Here is a 16,895-nt window from a genome sequence, read left to right on the forward strand (position 1 = left end):
CCCAACCACAATTGGTTGTGGTGGGTCACAAATAAGAAATAATATAGACAACTGGTGTAATTATACCAACTAACATGGCTAACTCAACCCTAAAGATAACTGATGCCCCCTTATAGAGATCAAAAACCAAAGTGATTTTGGTGGCGATAGAAGGGCTTCATGCGTGTTCCATTCACCCAACTACGTAGAAGAACTCCATCAAGTTGTGTGATCTTAACAACCCTAGACTCTCCTATTTCCACAACAAATAAAGGACCCAATCAATGCATTTGTAGTTTTTTAGGATGCTTAAGGTATTTACTATCATATAGAAGTACTTGGTATCCTATAGAAAAATACTTCCTTTTGATATGTTGATCATGCCAAGCTTTTTGGATTTTATTCTCAACACTTTGATGGAAATATACAAGAAAATGGTGCTCATCCAATTCCACAACTTTTGCAAATGTTCTGAAATAAATTCATCATCAAGCATTTTGGTGGCTTGTGAAATGAATATATTTAGAACAAAAAATTCAGGAGGTACCATTGCTTCTTTTTCATAGACAAGTTGAAAGGGAATATATTTATGCAGGTGCTTGACAGTAATGTGATAGGCCCATAGTGTAGTCAGAACTCTCTCATCCCAATCATATCTATTATTAGAGCATACTTTAGTGGGTCCCTTTTCCAAAATATTTTTAAAAGCTTCAACTGTCCCACTCCCCTGTGGATGATATGGACTAATTTTATGATGCTAAATTATGAACTCCCACAATAATGTAGCAACAATTTCATTGATAAAATGTGAGCCTTAATCCAAGTATTATAATAATATTTTCAAATATGAACCTAGAAACAATATTGATAGTGCAATACTTAACAGGAGTTGTCTCAGCCCATTGTGTCAATTAATGAATTGTGGTTATAATGTAGCGAGCATGTGAGTGTCACGCACGAGGATTTATTGGCCCAACAAAATCAACAACCAACTTCTGAAAGGCTTCAAGATCCCTAACTAGATGTAGTGGAAGTTCATCTCAATGGGAAGCTCTCATGGCCCTCTGATATACATCACAATTATTATCATATTCTTTGGAATCTTTGAAAAGAGTTGTCCACCATATGTCAGCTTGGAGAACCTTCCTTGCAGTTGCTTTCCCTCCAACATGACCTCCTATAACACCACAATGAAATTCCCATAAAACAACATCTCTCTCATGGTCAAGAATACATTTGTGCAAGATATGACCAAGCCCCATCTTGTACAATTGGCCTTCAATTAACTTGTAATTGTTGGCATGTACCACTAAATGCTTCTTTTGCATTGTAGTATAGACCTCTTTGAACTTACCAATCACTAAAAATAGTGCAATATCTGCAAGATAATCCAACACAATTTAATCCTAAACAAGTTAGAATCAGGAAATTGATCATCACGTGACCCTCCCACTTCTCCTAACTATAAGAGAGAAAAGTGATATGGTCCCACATTATTATGAACTGACTTGGAAACAACTTCAAACAAAAACTTCTTAAACAAAATAAACCATCTACAAATACTTGCTTCAAGAATAGGTTTGTTAACAAGATACTTCAATGCAGAGTGATCAATGAAGAACTTAAAAGTACCTCCAAGTAGATAATTCCAAAAATTTTGAAGTGAATTTACCATGGTGATAGCCTCCCTGCTAAGTTGTTGTATGATTTATTTTATCATTATAATTTTTTCTACTGGAAAAATAAATGGGGTGATCAAGATTACCTTCACTAGGTTGCACCAATATAGCACCAAAAATAATACCAAATGAATCAATGTGTATATGAAATTCTTTGTTCAAATCTTGATAAACTAATATTGAAGCACTTGCAGGTTTTTCATTCAAAGTGTTGAAAGTTGCATCACATTCTTCAATCCACACAAAATGCTTCGCCTTCTTTAACAACTTCTCCAATGGCATAGTGATTAAACAATAGTTGTGGATAAATATTCCATAATACCCTATATGGCCCAATGTATACCATAGTTGTTTTCACTTGTTAGTGGTTGCATGTTTGGGATCGACGTAACTTTATCAGGGTCTATGCACACACCAACTTTGTAGACAATATGGTCCAGTAGAGTACCAAAAGTTGCAACACAAATTCATTTATTCAAATTCAAGGAAATATGCAACTTCCTACAATGATTAAACATAACCTATAGAAAACTATAATTCTTCTTCGAGAGACTATAGATTGTCCAATCATCCATAAATACTTCAAGAAACTTATGGATATACTCCCTGAAAGAAGCAATAATCCTAGAGAAAAAAACTGGAGCATTTTTAAGACTGAATGGCAAGACATGATAAGCATATGGCCTCATTCAATTGTGAAAGTTGTCTTATTTTTATCTTCCTCGGCAATATGAAGTTGATGGTACCAAGAAAACCTATATGTAAAGGAGTATGCTTCCTCAACTGCAACATTGTGAAACACTTTATCGTTGAAAGAAGCTGGGAATCAATCATGAACATATGCATTATTAATATTTCGATAATTTACATAGACTCTGATCTCATCCAAATAATTCTTGTCCTAAATAAAAATATGATTGATCCTTTCAACTGAATCATCAACTAGAAAGATGAGACCCATAGCCAACATATTTTTACATCTCCTTCTTGACATTTTATTTATCTCACAGATTCAAATAGGGTTGATGTTTAATAGGCATCACGTTAGGTTTCAAAAAAAATTTAATCTCTCATAAATCTCCTTTTATCCCTTTGAGCTTTGAAAATGACTCGAAAAAAAATCTTCACTCGTTCAATAAATCAAAAAATTCCTTTGTAGTTTTCTCATCCCATTAATCACCAATAGAGGCGAGCTTGGGCTTTTCTTCAATCCCAATATTATGGTTCCACAACTTTAAGGGTTTCATATGCGAATCATCTTCAACATGATCGCCTTTGATACTTATTTCACCTTCATATTCTGTGAATGTTAGATGCCTTAAGTCCTCCAAGTCATCTTCTTTAGATTCTGTTGTAGCAACTACAACACCCTCCAATGTGTTGGCCTGCATCCAAATTTCAGAGCCTTCCATGCTTTTCCCCCTTGATGGTTGGAATCACTCAGGCTCATCCCTTGAGCTCCTGTCAAGTCTTCACACCCTTTTTTCTTGATCGATCACCGGTCGTCTTTTGGCATGTTGATCGCTATGTCATGCTTGCGAGTTTGTTACGGCATTTTTGAAGGTTTTTCTTTGTGTATGCATCGTTTTTGCTCTGTCGACATTGGTCGCACTCACAAACAAACTTGTAAACACTATCGCACAAGTGTCATCACATTCTTTCAAAGACATATTTCAAATGTCACACTTGTTTCTCTTAACCTTTGAATCAATCTCACTAAGCACATGTTGTGTCTTGCCATCGAATCACATTAAGTGTGTGATCACATTGTCATGTATGAACAAGTACACTTTCTTTCATACTTAGTCAATTTTCCTGAAAATATATTGACTAGACAACCCTCCGTCAACCAGACCTGATCTCAATGACCTTTCACTGTTGCCCAGAATTGTGCATAGCTTGACGCTGTCCTCCGGGGTAGCCTGCACTATGAAATTCTGGAAATGAGTCAACTAATTGTCTCCTAGAACTGTGCAGAGGTTGTCCCAGAACCTGATTCAGTCTACGCTCCCCGTAAGATCTCCCATCAATACTTCCACTGGTCAACCAAAGAAATGACTTGAGTTCTGACCCAGGGTTGTATTGATCTCCAAAATTGCGCAAATTATCCTTCACCTACCTTTCTTCCCTACTCTGTAATAAACCTAGGAATTTCACAGAGATGTCCTTCACTTTCCATTCTTCCCCACTCTACAATCAAGCAAGAAAATGTGCATTTTTTTCCAAGGCCAGGACTATCTCCTAAGATTGTGCAATTTTGACCAGTAGCTCCTGTAGCTCAATCTTGTCCTCCTCTAGAAAACTATTTCTACCAGTGGCTACTGCTACCTACACTGTCTTCCCTGAAGAAACTGCACAAGTTCCAGCTAGATGACTTGCCCAACATTCCCCTTGAAATTTGTGTAGATTGGCCCAGCAATTCCCAGAAACCCTGCTTGGCCTTCCTACTAGAAACTACACAATTCTGCTTCCCACCTGGGTTTTGCCCCGCAGTTGTCACTACTATCCCGAATTGTGAAAATTTTCCTCCTAGTGACATCTACACATTTTTCCCCAAAATTGCTCCAGAGCCTCGCTTCTCGGCCTATGTTGTGCTCTGTGTAGTTTCAATGCCTTGTCCCTCTCCCAGTCACCTGTGCCAAAACAGAAAAAAATGCATCATGTTAGACTATGAGATTTTTGGATTTGATGTCATATCATCATGAGTGATTGCAGGAATAGGTACATTGATGAAACATGGTGTGATGATGAATGGGACAAAGAAGAGGTGCATGCTAGAAGACTTTCTCAAAGTCGAATGAAGGCATGAAGTGCATCGAGAAAGCAAGTGAAAGGGACACATACACGCACCATCGAGCAAAAACCAAGACCATTGAAGACCTCATGCACCTTTTCATGCAGAGGTGAAGAAATGTTACACTGAGAACATATCATCACACAACAACACAACAGCTCAACACAGACACCACAGTCATCCAGTACATGTCAAAAGTATCATGTCGGGTTGTGTCATGAGTTGTCTCAGCCACATCACTACAATGGGCCATACTTTTTGTAATCCATGTAATGTAAAGTGGAAGTCCAAGAGACCCACATATGAAGTTGAAGAGTCATGTAAAGTCAAAAATTCATATGAAGTCAAACAATCATGAGGGAAGTTGAAGAGTCAAAAGGGTCAATTATACCCCCTCATTGTATGAGCAAAGGACTTTTTACCTTGGATCCTCCCACATAGCCTTAAGAGTTTGTAGCATTTTCTTTGAGGAGCAAGGAGTGGCTCCAATGTCCCACTATTGGGTCTAGTGATGTATGGTGTACAGATGTGTCTTGGAACTTTTTCTTAATTTAGAAGCATGTCTCACACCAAAACATTTTCATGCATGTTTTGTATCCGTTTGTAAGACTATTTTTTAAGAGTTTGTAATGCATGTTTGCTTAACCTGTACTAATATAGTTGAACTAATTTGGTTATTTTAGTACTCATATTGTTGAAGATGTATTGTATTGTTTATCACTGTTACCCCATACGTTTCAACTACTCCATCGGACATTAGACAAACCATATTTGTGTTTTCTTGGTTTTAACAACCGTCACTCCCATATGGACTATTCCACTAGACGATGTACATTTTTTCCCTTGAAATTTAGTTTTCACGACTGCTCCATCTGTTGTGGACTATTATGCTAGATGTTGGACAAACCCTTGTTGTTGTTTGTGTATTTTTCTTCCTGGGTTGACACTATTCCCTCTCATCAAGAGGCTCACTTTACCTCCCCCTTTAGATAGTAAGAGAAATCAGACATAGAGTTACATTAAGAGCTCACCAAGCACACTCACCTTGCTTTCTTGAAGTTACAAGCATAACACTCTCATGTGTTGAACAACAAAAGTTAATTCAAATCTCTAAGATAATGGAAATTGGGCCATCGTACCAAATGGTCCTCCTACACAAAACAATGTGATGTCTAGTTGGGACTCAAGACTAGGGATATCCCTTGAATGTTGGCAGGTCCAACACCGTAAATATTTATTGCACTAGAAGGAGGGCCGCCAATTGTTTATGGTTGAATGTCCTCTCAACCCCATGTATCCATCATCTGGTCAAGGTGGTAACACAAACTTCCTCTCTCCCACGTGGAACTCTGAAGTTAGTTACTCCTCACCTACCAGACTCGAATAAATTTTTTAATATCCCCACCTTCGCTCTGTTTGTCCCATCACCTATCAGTTTTCAAAGATGTTGGATTGATTCCAGGAGTACACAATCTTCCCTCTTCACAGAGGAATCAAAATACTACAACCACAGGAGTGGTAGTCTCATCTGTTGAAGAAGTAATCCTCGCCACTCTTGAAGAGATGGCAGAAGTTGTTGAGAACGAAGAGGAACCTCATGCTTTCCTACAAGGAGAAGAAGTTAACAATGCACTCTTGGGCTCAGGTTCCTGCAGAGGTATCAGAGGAAAAGGCAGTAGAGGAGGAGGAGATAGAGATGAACCAACAGATTTGGAGGTTGAACCATCTGATTCAAAAGAAGAGGAGGAGTATGAAGAAGAGGACAACATGGCTGATCAAAATATGGAATGGATGACACAGGGCCCATTGGCACTCCATGGTGCCTTACACAAGATGCCAAGGCACGCAGAGAAGTTGTTAACGAAGTATGACCCTGACAAAGCAGTGAAGGCAGAAGACCATCTAGACACGTTCTACCTACATCTGCAGACACTCGAGGTATGTTACGATGGCATTGCATATAGACTATTTCCATGTACTTTGGATGGAAGAGCAGTTGTATGATACCACAACCTTCCTATCAACTCCATTTAGAATTGGGGATGTTCAAGAGAATTTCCTTGAAAATTTATTGATGACAAAACCCCCACCATGTTGTTGAAATAATTAGGTAGTCTTAAGATGGAGCCGAAAGAGAAAGTGAAAGACTTTAACAAGATGTTTAGCCATATCTTGAACAAGTTCACTGCAGACACTAAACCTCGTGACTCCATCATAATCAACTACTACAGGTCTGCATTGCCAACTAGCATTGCACAATTCATCAAGAAAGATGTGAAACCAACATTGTTCAAAAATTTCCAAGAAGCAATTGATGTGGAGAAAGACATGTGCATGATTGGAGTCATTGTAGATGATGAACCAACAAAGGACTCCAAAGACGTGGGTAGGAGGTCCCAGACTGTTGTGAGTAAGGTAGATGAAAAGGAAACAAGTGAAATTGAGACCCTTACTTGTCTTCTCAAGTCCTTGACAACTAAAGTAGCATAACTCAAGCAACAGAAGATCAAGATAGAAGTGAGAAGTAGACCTTTCAGTTTTGCGCACAAGAATAATTTGACATCAGGTAGTAGTAGTAGTCACCCAGCTAAATTTGCGCAGAGTTCAAATGTTTTGTTCCAAACAGACCTAATTTTGAAGGACAACTTCTGTGAGTTCCACCAAGAATTACATTTAGAGAAGACATGTGCAGATTGGAACCGATTTATGGGATCCGTGGCTTAAAGGATGAATGATCATTTTAATGCCAGTGAGCAAGTTCATTTGAAAGATGATGATGAAGAATAGATGTTGCATCTGATGAAGCTCCAAGTTCTCGGAATTTGGTTTACATGCATCAGTGTCTAAACGTTGCCCAAAAGAAAACAACCACTGAGAAGGAGACCCCAAAGCAAAACAATTGATACAAATTGAGAAGTCAAGGTGCTCCTACTGTGATTGAGATACTGAAAGAGAAGTTGAGGTAAATTATCAGAAAAAATCATCCACTGGCATCCTTAACACAGAGAACACAAAGCAAGTACAGGAAGACAACTCCAACAAAATATACATGCATGAGCAGCTCACTTCAAAGCACTCCACCGGACAACACAAAGACAAGTCTTCCCCCAGACAACTCGGTGAGTCTTCCTGCTTTGGACTACAATATTGTTGAAGACATGAAGAAGACCCATGCGAACATCTCTCTATATGAACTCACCAAACTCACGGGTCAGCGGGATATTCTTTTGTGTGCACTGGGGCAAACCTCCATAGACAATGTTGCCTCTTCCAACAAGGGACCAAGTAAGTCTCCTAGATCACTCACATTTATACTCAACGCGCTTCGCATGGAAGAAGAGAACTCGCTCTGCCCACCATTTTTGTTATCATTCAAAATATTCAACTTCAATGTCCACAATTGTTTGGTTGACTCTAGCGCATCAATCAATGTCATGCCACTCTCCATTGCTAAACAGATCAATGCACAATGGAGAAGTACAACCACACAAATCATCCAACTTGACTGAACATGTGTACTAGCCATTAGTGAAATCCAAGATGTGATCATCCGGTTATCATCTGACATACGAGTTCACCAGTGCATCAACATTGTGATCATGGACATCCCAGAAGCATACGTCTTACTGCTCTGTAGAGACTGGTCGAGCAAATTGCAAGGATATTTTGCTACAAATTGATCACACTTATGGCTTTCGTACCACGGAAAAAAAAACCACATTCAAGTGTTCTCTAAGATTTATATGAAACACAATTTCACTCCCTTAAATGGTTGGAATGAATAGTTGGCTTTCGCAGAACTTATGTTCAACAATTACTTTCTGGAAATGTAGTTGGGGTGCTATCTTGCACAACCGAGCCCCACCCCACCAAATACATAGTTGGGTATCCTTCCTTGCCCAAATGGTGAAAATGAAACTCGTACAGTACTTTGTAACAATAGTAGAAGTAGTGTTAGCAGTACTAGCATGGCAAATGGTCCTCATATAGATGACTTGTGGACCTTTTATTTTTATTGATCCAAAACACAAGATGGCTCTAGAGATGGGTGTGTTTTGATTGACCCAAGGAAAAGAAAACATTTAGTCTCAAGCCGCTTGGAATTTTAGTGCACGAACAACATTGTTCAATATGAAGTACTCGTCTTGGGTTTGCACAAAGCCCTCAGCCTCAATGTTGCTATGTTGAAAGTGGTAGGTGATTAAAATATTATGGTACGCTAGGTATGTAACACCATACATTCTGTCTCACCTTGTCTTTAGGGTTACCAACAAGAGGTATGGAAGAATATTTCTAATTTCCAAGCTTTTAATATCATATATGTACCAACAATGCGTAATGCAACTGTAGATGCTCTGGAAAATGTAGCTGTTAGGATGACACCGCTTAGGGATAGATTTACTGTTGAAATTTTGTATAAACCGTCTATCCCTCACAACATCACTAATTTTCTTGTTTTTTATGATGATGAATAGATATTGCATGTTATAGCCAACGTTGATGTCTTCAAAGATGCGACAATAGATGAAGACATGCATGAGTAGTCTCTGCAAGACACAATTGATAACAACAAAGGAAACCCCATCTAAGGGTGTGGTTTCACTTGAGAAACTTTATGACTTATAGAACCGCTTAAAAGGGCCCAGGAACACTAAAACCAACATCTCCACACTGATGAGCGAATAGATTAACCTGGGAACAGAAAGATATTTGAAATTCGTGAATCTCGGTACGTTTTTCACACCAGAGGAGCGGCAATCCTTTGTCCACCTATTCAGATAGTACCGTGATGTATTTGCGTGGACATATGATGACATGAAAACACATGACACGCAAATAATCTAACACGTATTTCCAATCAAAGAAGGGGTCAATTCATTTCACTAGAAACTTAGAAAAGTCAATCCATCACTTTAACCCCTCATACAGAAAGAATTGACTAAGTTGTTGGATGCTCAGATCATATACAAGTTTCACCATTCTACTTGGGTTTCAAACTTAGTTCCTATAAGGAATAAGTCTGGGGAAATCTGCCCGTGCATAGATTTACGAAATATTAATGGAGCCTCAAACAAAGACAATTACCCTATGTCGTCTACGGAGCACATCATGCAGATAGTGTCTGGAGATGAAATGTTCTCTATCCTGTTGGAAATAATACTGAGAGGGGGGGTGAATCAGTATTATCACATCAATAGAACTTTTTCATTTCCATATTCAGATTCATATATGCTACTTCCACAACTTCTTATGATTCAATTAGTTGATCCTTGATGAGTGCATTAGAACATTATCAACCATATTAACAGTAAACAGGTGCATTAAAACAGAATAGATCATCTCACATAAGTCACACACTTGAACACCATGATATAAGGTGGAAACCCAATGTGGGAGAAAACCACCTGCTGCAAGTCATCTCAATCTTCTTCTTAATAAGAAAATCCTTTTACAATATTTATGTACTGGTGCAGTCCTATACCAGTACACAGGCTTCTACCTACAGAGAGCTACAACTCCCATAGATCTTGTACTAGCTGATCCATTTACTAGTACGCAGGCTGCTACCTGCTACAATGGTCCAAAGTTTTCAACTGCTACTGGAAGGGAGCTACCACCCCCTTAGCTCTTGTACTAGCTAAGATACTAGTACGTAGGCGCCGACCTACAATCTTCTCTCCTCTGGGTACCACGTTTCATACATTTTCAGACTGGATACACCTGAAGCACAACACATAATCTGAAAGGCCACGTTTCATCCAATTTTCATACTGGACCCATAAATATCATTGAAGCACATAATCAATCTTCTGAATCACCCAATCACCAGATCAATACATATACAAGGATAGTCAGCAATTAGATCTAGTCCATCAGATCATATAGGGATAAGATAAGTCATTATGAACCTGATCCATTCATCCATCAATACTGAAGCTAATCATAATCATTCAATCAATCACTTCTCAGAATGTTGTTATCAGAACATAATACCAGACATCACTTCAAAACCCAGAACACTTAAGTAAACAACAAAGGCAGCTAAAACATATTTTAAGAAAAGTGCGTAGCTTCTTCAATAGAAACCTGCGGGTATGCGCTCCTGCACCAACTATTGATCCGCGGGTATCCACAGCTAATAGTCTTCTTCTCTGCGGGTATCCGCACCTACTACTGCAGGTTGCCTGCGTACCTCCACACTGTACCCGTCTCTGGCATGCGATCCTCCTACAATCCTCCGCACCTACACCGATCTCTAGCCAGCGAACCTCCGCATCTTTTCTTCGATCTGCCTGCGGATATCCGCGCTTTCTCCTTCAGTGGCCTGCGGATCTCCGCGCCTGAAACGTGTCACACCTGTGGTCCAGACTTCAAATATGCCATAGACTATCAGATCTACAGATCTGATCATGCGCAAAGGAGATATCGACCCATCAGTAGATTTGCCCTATAAAGCTCAGATTTCTCCTTGATGTAGATCTAGATATCACTCACCAACCAGAATTTTAGATCTTGCTCTCCTTAAGATATTCAACCCATAAGCATCCTGTAGCCAAATGATCTCCTTCCTCTTTTATAGCCTTAGGCCTTTCATAATAACATGGTCCAAAACCATAATAACACAATACCACGGACCCGACAACCATAAGATTCCCACACGTGCGCTTTTCTCTGCATGAAAGTGTGTGAACTTTTAGGACTGCACCTTTTGTTCTGTTAACCTGCGAACATGTCTGCACCTTCTGAACGGAGTACCTGTGGACCCAGCCTATGACCGCACCTATTATACGGAGCACCTGCGAACTTCTTATTTTCTTTATTCTTTGTGGGCTGATCATCAATCTCTGCTACTGACCTGTTGTACTTTGATCTATCACCTGTATGAGTTGCCATCAAGGACAACACTTTAGCCATAATTCCAACAATCTCCCCCTTTGGAGTTGATGGCAAAGCTTACTTGTCATACTAAGGACTTGTCATTTGATTCCTTTGAGCTATCCTACATCCCATGTATTATGTCACATCTGATATCTCTTTTGTGGATTCTCTTGATTGTATATAAGAGAGATGTTCTTCTATGAGTGGGTTGCCATCAAGTACAACACATGCATCATAATGCCAACAATCTCCCCCTTTGGACTTGATGGCAACAATACCAAATCACTCTCCCCCTTTGACATCAAGGGCAAAGGGTGGACCAAGATATTCTCTTCCTTTGCTGTCCATACTCCCCCTGAGTACCTGCTGAAATATCAGAATGAGCTCCCTCTTTGAATATGCCATGGTGCACCAATCTGTCCATGCTCTTTCTGAGAACATGTTGAAATTTCTGCTCTGCTGAAATATGTTTGTTCATGCTCCCCCTGACTGTAAGCAAGGTCTGCAAAAAGATGTTCTATAAGAAGAACATGACTCTATACATCATAAATGAACTTCTTACCAAAGACTCATACATACATCTATCTCCCATCACAATGGTGATATATCAAAAGTTTACATATGATAACATAAGAGAATAACATCATTCATCCCAGGCATAGTGGGGAAACCAACATAGGCCGTTACATGACCTGAAGAGATCTCATCAAATGACTACAATAGATAGAGACATACTATTACATTTTGAGTCTTGATATGACCTTTACATCAAATGATATACATGACATTTATAGCAAACATCATGATAAACATCAGCAACAACATTGAATGATCTGCTCCATGGCATCTGTCAACAGCAACTAGACCAGCAACTTGTATTAGTGCAAGAATCATCAAGGTATGTCTGCATCAACTCATCCTTTTGAACAGAATTCTGTATATACAGAATCATTCACATTCTATCATATGTGAGAAACACCATAGCCATCCAGATCTGCATGAACCAAGTATCATTAATCTGCATCAATCAACATATGTACGAAACAACCTATCATCATATAGGTAATAACTCATCATCATCATCATATCTCCAACAATGCAACTTTGAATAATCATCCATGTATCCAGCCAACAATCCTCATCCATATATGTGCCAAGAGCAATAGGAATCCTGCATCATAACTGTAATATATGCTCTTTATCATCAAGTAAAGAAGATGTGAATTCAAGCTATGTACTTCTCCTTATCCTTATGAAGATCACCATGTAAGCATCATATATGCACCATCTAAGAATCAATCCACAAATATGATCTGAACATCAAGAATCATATGAGATTTTATCATGGACAACTCATAACCACATCATAGCAAGATATAACATAAGCATCATCACCAAGGACTATTAACCATAATGCCAACAATGAATTATTAAAGGCATATGCTCCCCCTCAACCTGTGCCATTTGTTAGATCTGATCATGCATATATCATCATCATCAAGTTAGGATCCAAACACTTCTAAACATCCTCAGCAGACTGTAACTATTAACCAATAGAGCAAATAATGGACTGAATCATATCAGATCCTTTTTCTGAGCCTGTCCCCACTGCTTTTCCTCAGACTGACATATACGCGACTTTGCAGTGTCTAACTACGTATATACGCGACTTCCCTTTAAGAAACTTGCATATGAGATTCAGGACACAGAAGTTTTACACTTTCAGCTTCCTCTGATTCTGTTATGTCTGTATGTTGTGTTGTGCCGCCTCTTTCTGACTGTACTTCTTTCTTCTTCCACATCTTCAAGTGTGATGATGGTGTTTTCTCCTTTTGGTGTGATGTCCGTCCTTTGTTCCTGCATTCCTTTGCTATATGTCCAAGCTTGTTACATGCATAAAATCTTACATGTTTCATATTCCTCCTGTAGCAATCAGCAGCTTTGTGACCAAACATATTGCAAGCAAAGCAATATCCATTAAAGTACCTTGATTGTGATGATCTTTCTGCATGATGGCCTTGAACCCTTCTTCTTCTCCATCTGGCTACAACATGTCCAAGATTATGATATACATAACATTCAACATTATTCATAGGAGGAGTAAAAGATTTTCTTTGAAGAATTTCTTTCCTTGGTTGATGATGAGATTGACCTTTCATCTCCTTATTGAGCATTTCAGATTTTGCAGTAGAGTCCCTTGTCTTACTTTGTGAACTAGATTCAGCTTCAATAGATTCATGAAAACCAAGACTAGTTTTGATAGCAGGAGACCTTTGACTATTAAGAATATCATCCAAGACTTTAGTACTATCTTGAAATCGTAAAAGCTTATCCTTTTCGTCTAATTTACCTTTCAAGATATTTACCTCAACCTGAAGTTGTTCTTCCTTTTCAAGATACTGCGTCTTCATGTTTTCTTCAGCGTTTCTTTCTTCTTCCAATTGTTGCCTTAGTTTGAGAATCTCCTTTTCTTGTTCTTCATTCACATCCTGCTGCATTTGACGAATTCTGAAGGCACATTCCAGCTGAGATTTTAGGTTGATAACTTCGTTTTCCTGTTTTTCAATAGCTTGGAGTAGATATTTATTCTACTTCTTTGTTTCTTCAAGATCTTCCTTTAGCGAGAGGGTCATAGCTTCGAGACTTTCATAATAACTGGATCTATCTCTGAGTTTCTTGATGATTGTGTGTCTCTCATTGACTTCATTTCTTAATGATGTCACTTCATCCTGCAACTTTTGATATTTTTCCTTGAATAGCTTCCTTACCTTGTTACCTTCCTCACGTTGAGCCTTTAGTCTGGTAACAACTTCTTTGATGGCACCACTCTTTATGTTCAGTAGATCTTCTTGATCTCTGATTTTGTCAGTCAAGCTTTTAAATTCTTCCTCTATTTGATATCTTTCTTGCTCACCCATAAGAGCAAATTCAGTTGCTTCACTATCACTTTCATCATCTTCACATGGATGGAAACCAGAGGATAGCAAATTCATACCTGATAGTTCATCTTCATTCTGAAATGATTCTGAATCTGATTCCGAGTCTGAAGAGCTTCTTACACCTAATCCCCAATCGATTCTCCCACTGTCATAGTTCTTCCGAGATGTCTTCTTCTGCTTATGAGCTTTCTTCTTAAGCTTCTTTCCCATTGTTCCACGGATCTCCTTCAAGCGATCAAGCTTCTACCAAAGGACCTGCTCTGATACCAATTGTTGAAAATAATACTGGGGGGGGTGAATTAGTATTATCACATCAAGAAAACTTTTTCATTTCCATATTCATATTCATATATGCTACTTCCACAACTTCTTATGATTCAATTAGTTGATCCTTGATGAGTGCATTAGAACATTATCAACCATATTAATAGTAAACAGGTGCAGTAAAATAGAATAGATCATCTCACATAAGCCACACACATGAACACCATGATATAAGGTGGAAACCCAATGTGGGAGAAAACCACCTACTGCAAGTCATCTCAATCTTCTTCTTAATAAGAAAATCCTTTTACAATATTTCTGTACTGGTGCAGTCTTATACCAGTATGCAGGCTTCTACCTACAGAGAGCTACAACTCCCATAGATCTTGTACTAGCTGATCCATTTACTAGTACGCAGGCTTCTACCTGCTATAATGGTCCAAAGTTTTCAAATGCTACTGGAAGGGAACTACCACCCCCTTACCTCTTGTACTAGCTAAGATACTAGTACGTAGGCGCCGGCCTACAATATTCTCTCCTCTAGGTACCACGTTTCATACATTTTCAGACTGGATACACCTGAAGCACAACACATAATCTGAAAGGCCACGTTTCATCCAATTTTTATATTGGACCCATAAATATCATTGAAGCACATAATCAATCTTCTGAATCACCCAATCACCAGATCAATACATATACAAGGATAGTCAGCAATTAGATCTAGTTCATCAGATCATATAGGGATAAGATAAGTCATTATGAACCTGATCCATTCATCCATCAATACTGAAGCTAATCATAATTATTCAATCAATCACTTCTCAGAATGTTGTTATCAGAACATAATATTAGACATCACTTCAAAACCCAGAACACTTCAGTAAACAACAGAGGCAACTAAAACATATTTTAAGAAAATTACGTAGCTTCTTCAATGGAAACCTGCGGGTATTCACTCCTGCACCAACTATTGATCCGTGGCTATCCGCAGCTAACAGTATTCTTCTCTGCGGGCATCCGCACCTACTGCTGCGGGTTTCCTGCGCACCTCCACACTGTACCCATCTCTGGCCTGCGATCCTCCTGAAATCCTCCGTACCTACACCGATCTCTGGCCAGCGAACCTCCGCATCTTTTCTTCAATATGCCTATGGATATCCGCGCTTTCTCCTTCAGTGGTCTGCGGATCTCCGCGCCTGAAACGTGTCGCACCTGCGGTCTAGACTTCAAATATGCCACAAACTATCAGATCTACATAAATGATCATGCGCAAAGGAGATCTCGACCCATCGGTAGATTTACCCTATAAAGCTCAAATTTCTCCTTGATGTAGATCTAGATATCACTCACCAACCAGAATTTTAGATCTTGCTCTCCTTAAGATATTCAACCCATAAGCATCCTGTAGCCAAATGATCTCTTTCCTCTTTTATAGCCTTAGGCCTTTCATAATACCACGGTCCAAAACCATAATAACACAATACCACGGACCCGACAACCATAAGATTCCCACACGTGCGCTTTTCTCTGCATGAAAGTGTGTGAACTTTTAGGACCACACCTTTTGTTCTGTTAACCTGCGAACATGTCCACACCTTCTGAACGGAGTACCTGCAGACCCATCCTATGACCACACCTATTGCACGGCACACCTGCGAACTTCTTATTTTCTTCATTCTTTGTGGTTTGATCATCAATCTCTGCTACTGACCTGTTGTACTGTGATCTATCACCTGTATGAGTTGCCATCAAGGAAAACACTTTAGCCATAATTCCAACATATCCTTGAAGGATTTTCCAGATATAACCAGGTTTTGGTTGCAAAACCTAATAGACTTAAAACTACTTTCTATACCAAGTGGGGTACATTCGCTTACAGAAGAATGCCATTTGGGTTAGTAAACATAGGTGCAACTTTTCAGCACACTATGGATATCACCTTCTGTGGGCTCATCAGACAGAGCGTGGTGGTCTACTTTAACGACATGACAGTCTTTTTCAGAAACTGGTCAGACCACCTGCGTCATCTCAAGAAGATCTTTGAGAGATGTCGAAAGTACGGGATATCCTTGAATCCCAAGAAGAGTGTATTTGCAATGTCCGAGGGGAACCTCCTTGGGCATATCATCGCCAAGAGTGGGATCAAGATTGTCACGACCAAGTTCAGACTATCATATAGATTCCTCACCCAACCAAGAAGAAAGTTATGTAGGCCTTCTTGGGCAAGATCAACTTCCTCCAAAAGTTCATCTTAGATTATGCGCAGATTGTCAAACCTATCCAAGATATGATCAAGAAGGATGCAGTCTACAACTGGGGGAAGAAGGAAAAGGATGCATTCACCGATATCAAGCAAGA

The 16,895-nt window shown here is 39.2% G+C and overlaps 1 protein-coding gene across 1 annotated transcript; it reads right to left on the bottom strand.

The window, feature by feature from the left end:
• Window positions 1–1,019: 1,019 nt before the first annotated feature.
• Window positions 1,020–1,940, bottom strand: LOC149184061 (uncharacterized). The gene is made up of 2 exons (XM_089415213.1): window positions 1,745–1,940; window positions 1,020–1,357 (listed from the first exon to the last, which is right to left on the bottom strand). The coding sequence occupies exons 1-2, from the start codon at window positions 1,938–1,940 to the stop codon at window positions 1,020–1,022; spliced, it is 534 nt and encodes a 177-aa protein (XP_089271339.1).
• Window positions 1,941–16,895: the final 14,955 nt, after the last annotated feature.

This window comes from Pinus tabuliformis, chromosome 3_2, assembly GCF_031772625.1.
Source record: "Pinus tabuliformis cultivar Carrire ecotype Pingquan chromosome 3_2, CPIR1, whole genome shotgun sequence".
NCBI lineage: Eukaryota > Viridiplantae > Streptophyta > Pinopsida > Pinales > Pinaceae > Pinus > Pinus tabuliformis.